We start from the raw sequence: 12,630 nt of genomic DNA on the forward strand, positions 1-12,630 counted from the left end.
AAGGGCCTTTCTATGAGTTAAGGGTATTCCCAATTTGCCAGGAAATAACAAATTTTAAACTTCCCTGTCCTTTCTGATATAAAAATTTACATTTGATAAATATAGGGAAATGGTACCTTATTGCTAAACATAGCTATTTTAGGCTGGTACTGTGATCTAGGTATAGCAAGCTTGGCTCTTACCAGGATATGGATTCAGTTCCCAGGCAGGTTGGGGATTTTAACCTGAATGTGGGGATAGGTTTTAGGTCCAGTCAGTCTACGTGAGAACATCCGAGGAGCCATTGAATGGTGAGATACTAGCTCCGGTCTAGAAAGTCAAGAATAATGGCCGGGAGTCCCTGCGCTGATTACGTGCCATCCTGTAATCTGCAGGCCTGAGACTGAGTAGTGGTCACTTGACAAAGACCCTTTTTTTTAAATAATATTTATTCATTCGTGGCGTCGACCTCTAGAGATCTTTTGCCACTGCTTGCACCATATGATATGAATCTGCATGTAATTGGAATTGCGGAAGTGTAGAGTGTTGAATGTGAGGAAAGGAACGTTAAGGACGATACAAACACTCAGTCTCCAGGCCACGTATGTTAATCATTTACAATTAAAAACCCCTGAACCGGCCGGGAATCGAACCCAGGGCCACCGGGTGACAGGCGGACGCGTTGCTCCCTACACCGCGGGGCTGGACTGACAAATATCCTACGAGGCTGTAACGCCATGCGATGAGGGAGTTATGAAAAGTAGAGTTCTTACCCAAAGTTTATGCTAAAGCGCATGAGCTCTTATTAGGAGTATGTTTTCGGCCCATGGTAAGAAGGTTCTCATTCGATGTAGTAGATACTCAAGCGAACTGCCATGTGGATCATTCTAAATTTCTGTCCTTTCAAAGCAGCACCGAAACTGTGGATTTTACAGTGCAGTACCTTTCCAGATTTTTATACAGATAGATCAATACACGAGCCTTTGCTGGCAGGACCTAGTGCTTAGAGTACACTATGTCTTCTGGTATGGGCTAGAGCAATTTTGTTACTTTCATTGATCTGTCTCTGACTTATACTTGGCTTTGACAATATGAAAACGACTGAGGTATGAGTGATGCTAGTAATCCCATTCCTTATGCAGCCAGTCCCTGCTATGAATGGTGTGAAAATGTTACTCATAGGATTGGTTGCTGCATGCATTTGAGTGAGCTTGGCAGACTCATATGTAATAGCAACTTCTGACTCAGTGAGGAAAGCAACGGGAAATACATCACTCCTCATTTCCCTAATACGCCTCTTCAGTGATGCCTAGGCCATCTATGACAGTTGATGGCAGAGCTGTTGAGGATCCAACCAGCCTTCAGGCTGATGAATAAACATACATACATACATACATACATACAGATTGATATATATATTTGGGGACATGAAATGATGCAAAAATAAACACAATTTGTTGTACCTTTTGCATCTTTTCATGAGATTGCTACATTTTGCCACCTTTTTTCTTCTATTTCATGCTTCAGCACCTTTCCCCCCCACTTTTAACTGCTTTTTAAAAAGATTAAACAGGATATTTTTTTCTCTTCTTGAACAGATTTTTTAAATTTTGTTTAATCAGAAGTCAACAATAGTCAATAAATGAATATTAAAATATATGTTAATTTATGGAAACCACTAGTAATTCATATCCCAGCAACAATGATCAACCTGCAGCTGTGAAATGAAATTAATATTTAAACAATGATGCTGCAACAATTTAAACTAAGTTCAGTTAGTACTGGCATGAATTTAACAGTTCCACCCACCCCGGTGAAAGTTTAATGGGGCTTATGGTTCCAATCTGTAGCTAGCTTCAGGTAGTTTCCGTCTCCGATTTTAGATGGCGCTGTAGGTCATTCATAACATGTAGATAGTTGTATACAGGTTCTGTAGATGGCACGCAAGTAGGCATGAAATGAGCGATATTAATAATTAAAGGCAATTTGTCTCGAAATGTAGTATTTCAAGTCTAACCTCAATCAGTGGGCCCTTCTAACAAAGAATTAGTCGTATCACGTCAAGTATTATGGAGATAATATTGCTGAATTGCACTGAATCCGACTTTACCCAATCGACTGACCTTGTTCGAACTTATATCGATTTTGAGCGATAGATCCCATGATGCTACAGTATTTGTGTTGTTTGAATACCAAGTGCCCATTTGCTTGTGCTGTAAAACTTTGTTCCTTGTGCTTGTTTATTAGAAATATATCTTCGGCAGTCCTCCTGAAATCCTGTATTTCCTGTTTGAGTACAGCTCAGGGGTTGAAAGCTGAATGGTTCTATTAATGTAGTTCTATATGTTTCCTGTCTCAGTGCATTTAATTCTGTTATTTTTATTTTCATGTGATACTTGGATATTGATGTGATACCCCATTCTCTTGCATATGGTTGCATATGGTGTGCTCTGCTGTCTTGCTTTTAATGGGATTTATTATTTGTTATAATATCAGCTTTGTGTTAATGTGTCAATCATTCATTTGAAGTTAAAAGCTGCTTTGAGGCGTGGGTTTATGTTCTCAGTAACATAGTATGCCATATGAACTAGGGGTAGCAGATCATTATTTACAACATAGTAAGTACTTGGAAATAAAAATATATGAATTACAATGTATTGGGCATGGAAGTAGTAGAACTGCATTATTATCGACGGGTGGGTGGGAGCTGTAAGAATAACCGGATGTGCGTCAATGAGCCGGATGCTACTTCTCTGCGCTATCTGTTGATAATAGCAGTAAGGTATTGCACAAAATCACGGCCGACTTGATGCGTCGCTCTAGCTAGCTCCTTACTGGCTTTGACAATCGGGTCCACGCACTGTAATCGGAGTAGTTACACAGCTCGACATGTGGCGCTGGATGCCTATCTATTTGCGGTAGAAATGCATACTTTTTTTATGGAAAAGATATTGACTTTGATTGCCGATTTATCATAATTTAGAGTTATGGAGAATGTTACATAGGTTAACATTGGTAAGATGATTAATCTTAAAGGTTACTTTCGCTGATATTTGCCAAAATAATGTCGTGAAATGAAACTGCGGAGAGATGGAGTAGTCCAGCTGACGTTCTGATAACGACTCTGATTTTCGATTTATCTAAATTTAGGAAATAAAGGAGTACGTTACATTGACTAATACTGTTAAAATGATTAATCCTAAAGGTTACTTTCATTGATAAGTGCCAAAATAACGTCGTGAAATGAAACTGCAGAGAGATGGAGTAGGCCAGCTGACGTTCCTTAACGTTCCTTTTATTATCATGGCATTTAGATACATAGCAGAACTTACCACAATACTTTTGTCTTCTGATGTTAACCTTGACATTAAGAGTCATTGTTCAATTAGAGTTTTAAAATTCTTCATGAGCTTCTCTCAGGAAAAGGGCTGGACAAAACATAAAAATCCTACTGTTTTCTATATTCGTTGTATGGATAACATAAGTATTTTGACTCAAACATGTTTTAATTTTAATATATATAGTCTCAGATTACATTTCATTGATATCTTTCACTAGAATTTTAAATACCGGGCGAGTTGGCCATGCAGTTAGGGGCGCGCAGCTGCGAGCTTGCATCCGGGAGAAAGTCGGTTTGAACCCCACTGTCGGCAGCCCTGAAGATGGTTTTCTGTGGTTTCCCATTTTCACATCAGGCTGTACCTTAATTAAGGCCACGGCCGATTACTTCCTACTCCTATCCCACCGTCGTCATAAGACCTATCTGTGTCGGTGCGACGTAAAACTAATATCAAGAAAAAGAAGAAGAATTTTAAATCAAAATTCAGTGAGAGAAAAGTATTTTGAATAAATACATTGTAAACAGTTCATTGCTCAGGTAACAACACTTCAAACGTTGGCTTTACCGTCATAACAGTAATGGTTCTTGCTTGTCAGTGTTTAAATGTTAAAGTTCAGATTATCTTGGATAAAAATGTGTTGTGTTGCGGTTATATGGCAAATATGACTCTGCCTAAAGGATTATTCAATGAAAGAAAATTTAGGGGTAAAAATACCCGATTAGCATGATTAGATGCCACCGCCGAAGGCCAAGTTCGATTCCTGGCCCTGCCACGAAATTTCAAAAGTGGTACAAGGGCTGGAATGGCTGTCCACTCAGCCTTGGGAGGTCAACTGAGTAGAGGGGGAGTCGATTCCTACCTCAGCCATCCTCAAAGTAGTTTTCCATAGTTTCTCACTTCTCCTCCAGGCAAATGCGGGGATGGTACCTAACTTAAGACCACGGCCGCTTCCTTCCCTCTTCCTTGTCTATCCCTTACAATCTTTCCATCCCCAACACAAGGGCCCTGTTCAGCATAGCTGTTGCGGTCGCCTGGGCGATGTACTGGACATCCTTCTCAGTTGTATCCCCCGACCCGTAGTCTCACGCTCCAGGACACTACCCTCGAGGTGGTAGAGGTGGGATCCCTCGCTGAGTGCGAGGGAAAAACCAACCCTGGAGGGGTAAATATATTAAGAAAGAAAGAAGATAAATACCCGAAATAGAAACGGAAAACTAAGATGAAAGTGCTAACTGCAGTATGTGGCATTAATTCACTGAACGTGTAGTACTGACCTCCAGCCCATCAACATCTCGTGTTCGGACATACAGAGCTGTGCATCGCATACGATAACAGTGCGAAGATCTGAACTTCTAAATAAACAACTAAACCTGGATTCTGTTCACTTAGTTTATTGAACACATTCACAATACACTGCCTATGGTCACTTCTGAGTGGTTTTCCTCTTTTGTGCTTCACTACATACGATGATAATACCTCTTGCTCCATTTCTCTCACTATGACTACTGACACTGACTGCTGCTGCAAGATGCAACACCTTATCTCAATGCTGTACAACTTGGGACTTTACGTCACTACGAGAAGACCTCCTGTATTACACCATGCCATGTGCCTTCATTTCTCGTTATTTAATCACTATTTTATATTTAAAAAACATACATATATATATACACACACCGGTATATATGAAAACCATTTGATTACATACTCTTCCAAACTCTAAATGTAATAAACTAATTATTCTCACGTACAGTAAGTTGAGCAGACCTCAAACCAACCCCCAGATCCAGGAAAAAATTCCTGACCTGGCTGGGGTTTGAATCTGGGGCCTCCACGTTAGAGGTAGGCTAGCTACTGCCTAGACCACAGGGCTGGCAAACTTTAGGAACCACTGGTCTATAATAACATCGGGTATGAAATTATTATGGAGATTATTCAATATGTCATGATAACCAACAGAAAGAGGAAACACTCACCTTCCATGCTTGTCTGCCGTTGGCCTCTTCAACTCCACTGTTCACAAATACTTCAGTATTTACTGCATAGTTACACCTCCATTCAGCTTCTATTAACTCATACAGGGACAGACAAAACCTTCAAAAATCTGGAATCAGAAGAGAATTGATAGAAACACACCTATTTTTTCTTTGCACGTCGCACCAACACATATAGGTCTTATGGTAATGATGGGACAGGAAAGGGCTACGAGTGGGAAGGAACCGACTATGGCCTTGTGGCCTTGATCGATGTACAGCCCCAGCATCAAATGATGCTGAAGTAGATGAACCGGGAAATATATACAGCAAGAAGTTGTATCAGATGTTATCCTTTCTTAAAAATGTAGAGGGGGAAGAGCAAATATGCTTGTCTAAAACTCGATTTCACCTTCGTGAAGATGTTAACAAACAGGAGAGGAGTAAGCCCTAGAAACAAGAACCTCTAGCTACAACAAGTGAACTATTTTCAGAAGAGATTAAAACAAAACAATAATTGAACTGTCTCTTCTTTGTAAGGGCTCATAAGTCCAAGCACAAAAAATGTCATTTGAGAAAAAACGAGACATGTTAAAGGCTTCAAAGAGATGCTTAATTTGCTTCAAGACAGGACATCAAGTGAAAGACTGCAATGCTAGTATAAGATGTTTAATTTGAAGCAAGAAACACTGGCAAATAATGGGTCCCGATCCTTCAAGAAATCAAGAGAAACAGAAAACAATTGAAGTGGAAGAACATCCCAAAGATGAGAAACAGAATTCTACCTTATCCAGTCACTGTCAGAAGGGAAAAGTTTTCCTACAGACATTTCTGGTCAAACTTGAAGGTAACAAGAAGACAAGAGTTGTGAGAGCAATTATCAACTGTGGTTCACAGAGATCATATATTCTAGCAAGTACTGCCATGAAGATGGGATATAAAACAGTAGGATCTGAGAAGCTTGAACATGCTTTGTTTGATGGAATTACTTCAAGGAAAATAAAAAACTACTGTTACGATATATAGTTGAAGAGTTTGAACTGTGATTATTCTTGTAATGTTGAAGTCTTCGATCACCTGGTCATTATTATTTATAAGCTTCATTTCCGTATTGATTGGTATCACTGTACAAAAATAATATGAGTCACCACCTTATCAATACACTTATTTATTTACTTCCAAACTGGTAAATAAGGTCAAGACCGGTTTCGACCCCTAAGGGATCATCTTCAGTTGACATACACAAAAATATCTACAAAAACATCACATATATTGATTAATGTTTAAGTTAAATTCAATTGTCATTAGAATGTTGGTAGGTACATCTTAGTTTGGAAATATGTGTTATAGGAGATTTATAAGCCCACTCTATTTGAGCTGTTATGTATATAGGTCCTATGTTCCCCTGCATATAGTGTCAAAAGTATTGCATTGAATATAATTCATCAATTTGACAAGATGCTAGTGAATTGATTACTAAGATAGTAAAGTATGTACATTTTCTGGGAGGTACATGCTGTTCTACATGTTATCACTTTACAATTTATATTACACAATTACACATCATCTTATATACTTATTATTTCTACTTACAGATACATTATTTTACAACACGAATGCCTCCACGGTACAACTAACGTGCAACTCAATCAGGACATATGACATTTAAAACGCACTTCATCTCATAATAGTCACCAACCTAACCTGAAACGACACGCGACAAGAAGAGAATGCTTTCTTAATAATATTCAGGATTTCAAGACAGCTCTAACAACAGCAGCAGCCTACAAAATTGCCAGATATTACTATCAAAACATCACGCAATTCACTCGTAAAGCACACAGTACAAATATGTATTCGATCCTATTTATGTAAACATTCATATATTTCTAATGGGCCAATTATATTGAACTATAACAACTAATCATAACAACCCATAGTACTGTTGTCAAACTATGTTAACCCCATTTTACGTCTGAAGAATGTGCATATAGCACCACATATTAGTACTTTTAATGTAAAGTATTTTAACAGGTATCTCATACCAGTATTTTAGTCCTAAGGGTTCATTTTAACAAGATTTTTACATGCCTGCACCTAACAAAACAAACAGTGTCAAGGTACAACTCTATTTTAGGACATAAAACAAGAATAGAAGGTGCTACAAACTTGTATTTTAATATTAAGGATCCATGTTAACAAAGTACTATATACCAATAGTTTACTCATAAGAATCCAAATCAACAAGGTCCTTCTACATTTTTCATTTGACTGAACTATAAAAGTGAACAAGAAAACCTTATAAACCACTACATAAAATGTAATGAGGATACTGATAGTCCAATAGTACATCTTGAAGACCCTACATTGGACTTAATATTATCAATGTGTACAAATGCAAAAATAATTTTACTTCATATTGTGTAATATAAATTGTAAAGTGATAACATGTAGAACAGCATGTACCTCCCAGAAAATGTACATACTTTACTATCTTAGTAATCAATTCACTAGCATTTTGTCAAATTGATGAATTATATTCAATGCAATACTTTTGACACTATATGCAGGGGAACATAGGACCTATATACATAACAGCTCAAATAGAGTAGGCCTGTAAATCTCATATAACACATATTTCCAAACTAAGATGTACCTACCAACATTCTAATGACAATTGAATTTAACTTAAACATTAATCAATATATGTGATGTTTTTGTAGATATTTTTGTGTATGTCAACTGAAGATGATCCCTTAGGGGTCGAAACCGGTCTTGACCTTATTTACCAGTTTGGAAGTAAATAAATAAGTGTATTGATAAGGTGGTGACTCATATTATTTTTGTACACCTGGTCATTTGCGGGAACATAACTAGAATCATTGAGTCAAGTCCACATCTCAAAGAGTTTGAAAGAAATAAGATTGTTCTTACTGATGCTGGAGAAGATGAACTACCAATAGAACTCCTTTTAGGAACCGATGTTGATCAGGAGAAGGGATTAATTTATCATCTCGTTTAGTGGCAGTGCACACAGTCCCTGGATGGGTGTTGATGGGAAAAATTAATTGGAGAACCAAGTAGCAGTAAGCAGACTGCTTTGACGACAACTTTACTGACACATGTACCTTGTATTGGACTCGTGGAAATTTGATGTTTTAGAAATTTCTGACCGTAGTGAAGGTACGACAAAAATTCAAGAAGAAATTATTCTCCAACATTTACAGAAGACATTGAAGAGGATCGATGATGGTAGTTATGAACCGAAACTCCCATGGGAGGATAATCTAGTAGCCTTGCCTGGCAACAAAGGTATTGCAGAGAAAAGAGTGAATTCTAAAACTGAAAAATTGATTAATTTGGCCAACATGACTATGATGCAGTGTTACAGAACTAGAAGCAAGAGGGCATAATCAAGGAAGGTCCTGAGACAGTGACTGCACTAATTTTCACTACCTACCTCAAAGAGCCGTCTTCAAATACCTACTACACCTGTTCGATCAGTGTTTAATATTTCCTGTAAATCAAGGGGGTGGGGGGGTCTCTATCTTTGAATGGTTGTTTAATGAATGGATCCAATTTTCTGGAATCAATACCTTCCTGGTGGTGTTGCAAACAACCAAGCTCATGGGGGGGGGGAGAGAGGAGGAAAATGATGTTGGTGAAATTACGCTTGAGGAAGTGGAAAGGATGGTAAATAAACTCCATTGTCATAATGCAGCAGGAATAGATGCAATTAGACCTGAAATGGTGAAGTATAGTGGGAAGGCAGGGATGAAATGGCTTCATAGAGTAGTCAAATTAGCGTGGAGTGTTGGTAAGGTACCTTCAGATTGGACAAAAGCAGTAATTGCACCTATCTATAAGCAAGGGAACAGAAAACATTGCAACAACTATCGAGGTATCTCACTGATTAGAATACCAGGCAAAGTATTCACTGGCGTCTTGGAAAGGAGGGTGCAGTCAGTGGTTGAGAGTAAGTTGGATGAAAACCAGTGTGGTTTCAGACCAAAGAGGGGCTGTCAGGATCATATTTTCAGTATGCGCCAGGTAATTGAAAAATGCTACGATAAGAATGGACAGCTGTGTCTATGTTTCGTAGACCTAGATAAAGCATATGACAGGGTACCACGGGAAAAGGTGTTCGCCATACTGCGGGACTATGGAATTAAAGGTAGATAATTAAAATCATTCAAAGGCATTTATGTTGACAATTGGGCTCAGTGAGAATTGATGGTAGAATGAGTTCATTGTTCATTGTACTTACAGGGGTTAGACAAGGCTGTAATCTTTCACCCTTGCTGTTAGTAGTTTACATGGATTATCTGCTGAAAGGTATAAAATGGCAGGGAGGGATTCAGGTAGGTGGAAATGTAGTAAGCAGTCTGGCCTATGCTGACGATTTGGTCTTAATGGCAGATTGTGCTGAAAGCTTGCAGTCTGATATCTTGGAACTTGAAAATAGGTGCAATGGGTATGGTATGAAAATAAGCCTTTCAAAGACTAAATTGATGTCAGTAGGTAAGAAATTCAACAGAACTGTATGTCAGATTGGTGATACAAAGCTGGAACAGGTAGATCATTTCAAGTAGTTAGGTTGTGTATTCTCCCAGGATGGTAATATAGTAAGTGAGATTGAATCAAGGTGTAGTAAAGCTAATGCAGAAAGCTGGCAGTTGCGATCAACAGTATTCTGTAAGAAGGAAGTCCACTCCCGGACGATACTATCTTAACATCGGTCTGTTTTCAGACCAACTTTGCTTTATGGGAGTGAAAGCTGGGTGGACACAGGATATCTTATTCATAAGATAGAAGTAACAGACATGAAAGTAGAGAGAACAATTGCTGGTACAAACAGGTGAGGGTATAAGTCCAGGATCCGCCGGCACGGGCTCCGCGGCTGCTGCTCGTGCGTCTATATGACGTCATGTATGACGTGTTTAGCGAGTTGATGTTGGCAAACATGGCGGATAATTCGAAGGAACCTGTAGCAGCCGCTAAATGTATGAATTAATGGTCTGATATATTTAGTTGTTTGAGACTGCGTAACACAATTCACAGCCACTAGATTGGCACTAGATTGGGTTAAAAATTGACTAGTTGGATAGTGAAATAGATATTAACGGCGCGATATGATGGAGCTGACTTGATTTCGCGAAAACTTTACGAATATTAAGTACGTCCGGCAAGTAGGAAAAGCACTGATCTGGTTTGGTTAAGTCCGGCTAGTGGCAAAACCATTGGTCTAGAGACAAGCAAAAGGGGGTCGGTGGGCACAAGCCCCCATGTTAGGGCCGCGAAGCGGCCAACAGCCCCTAGCATTCTTTACGAAAGCAATTGTGATTCACCGAAAAACACTTTTATTTGCTAGTTGCTTACGTCGCACTGACGCAGATAGGTGGGAATGGGAAGGAAGTGGCCGTGGCCTTAATTAAGGTACAGCCCCAGCATTTGCCTGGTGTGAAAATGGGAAACCACGGAAAACCATATTCAGGGCTGCCGACAGCATTACTAATTTAGCGCGGTGATCCACCGAAAACCACTGTTAGTGACACGTTAGGTTAGGTTTGGTTAGGTGCGACAGCATTACTAATTTAGCGCGGTGATCCACCGAAATCCACTGATAGTGTCAGGTTAGGTTGTGATCCACCAAAAACCACTGATAGTGTCAGGTTAGGTTGTGATCCACCAAAACCACTGATAGTGACAGGTTAGGTTGTGATCCACCAAAAACCACTGATAGTGACACGTTACGTTAGGTTTGGTTAGGTGCGACAGCATTACTAATTTAGCGCGGTGATCCACCGAAATCCACTGATAGTGACAGGTTAGGTTGTGATCCACCAAAAACCACTGATAGTGACAGGTTAGGTTGTGATCCACCAAAAACCACTGGTAGTGACACGTTAGGTTAGGTTTGGTTAGGTGCGACAGCATTACTAATTTAACGCGGTGATCCACCGAAATCCACTGATAGTGACAGGTTAGGTTGTGATCCACCAAAAACCACTGATAGTGACAGGTTAGGTTGTGATCCACCAAAAACCACTGATAGTGACAGGTTAGCTTGCGATCCACCGAAAACCACTGATAGTGACAGGTTAGGTTTGGTTAGGTGCGACACCATTACTAATTTAGCGGGGTGATCCACCGAAAACCACTGATAGTGACAGGTTAGGTTGTGATCCACCAAAAAGCACTGGTAGAGACACGTTAGGTTAGGTTTGGTTAGGTACGACAGCATTAATAATTTAGCGGGGTGATCCACCGAAAACCAAAGCTAGTGACAGGTTAGGTTAGGTTTGGTTAGGTGCGAGAGCATTACTAATTTAGCGGGGTGATCTACCGAAAACCACTGGTAGTGTCAGGATAGGTAGTGATCCACCGAAAACCAAAGCTAGTGACAGGTTAGGTTAGGTTTGGTTAGGTGCGAGAGCATTACTAATTTAGCGGGGTGATCTACCGAAAACCACTGGTAGTGTCAGGTTAGGTAGTGATCCACCGAAAACCAAAGCTAGTGACAGGTTAGGTTAGGTTTGGTTAGGTGCGAGAGCATTACTAATTTAGCGGGGTGATCCACCGAAAACCACTGATAGTGACACGTTCGGTTAGGTTTGGTTAGGTGCGACAGCATTACTAATTTAGCGGGGTGATCCACCGAAAACCACTGGTAGTGTCAGGTTAGGTTGTGATCCACCGAAAACCACTGATAGTGACAGGTTAGGTTGTGATCCACCGAAAACCACTGGTAGTGACACGTTAGGTTAGGTTCGGTTAGGTGCGACAGCATTGCTAATTGAGCGACTGTTGTTGAAAGTACACTTTTGGTGATGACATCACGAATAGGAAAGCAACACTATACACACGAGTATATTGCAACCACTGAGACAGGGTATGAATTTATGGGTACTCACCAAACGTTGGCACAGAAGTAGACAGAAGATGGACTTCTTGTGTTTGCGTAGATGTACTCCCTCTTAAAATAATAATTACTAGTATGGATGCAGCACTGAATGGGAGTTTTAATTGTTTTGGCTAGTTCTACTTCATCTTAAAACAATAATCACGACTATCACAGAACTGAACACACGACTCGACTGTTTATCTCTAGTTATACTTCCTCTTAAAACTATAATCACGACTATGACAGAGCTGGACACACAACTCGATTGTTTTTGTCTAGTTGTAGGCCTACTTCCTCTTAAGATAGCAATCAAGACTATAACATAGCTGGACACACGACTGGTTTGTTTTCGTCTACTTGTACTCCCTCTTCAAACAATAATCACACTGCTGGTAATGAAACTCGTGATTTGAGTTTGATGTATTTTTGTTCC

At 39.6% G+C, this 12,630-nt stretch overlaps 1 protein-coding gene across 1 annotated transcript in view; it reads right to left on the minus strand.

Annotated features, from left to right (window-relative positions):
- The window catches only part of LOC136867330 (ankyrin-1), an 88,845-nt gene that overhangs the window by 70,913 nt on the left and 5,302 nt on the right, over window positions 1-12,630 (minus strand). The window contains exon 2 of the mRNA XM_067144489.2: window positions 5,297-5,424. Coding sequence (XP_067000590.2) covers window positions 5,297-5,303 — 7 coding nt within the window. The 5' untranslated portion in view covers window positions 5,304-5,424. The remainder of the gene's footprint in view (window positions 1-5,296; window positions 5,425-12,630) is intronic.

The sequence above is a fragment of the Anabrus simplex genome, chromosome 3 (assembly GCF_040414725.1).
Source record: "Anabrus simplex isolate iqAnaSimp1 chromosome 3, ASM4041472v1, whole genome shotgun sequence".
Classification (NCBI taxonomy): domain Eukaryota; kingdom Metazoa; phylum Arthropoda; class Insecta; order Orthoptera; family Tettigoniidae; genus Anabrus; species Anabrus simplex.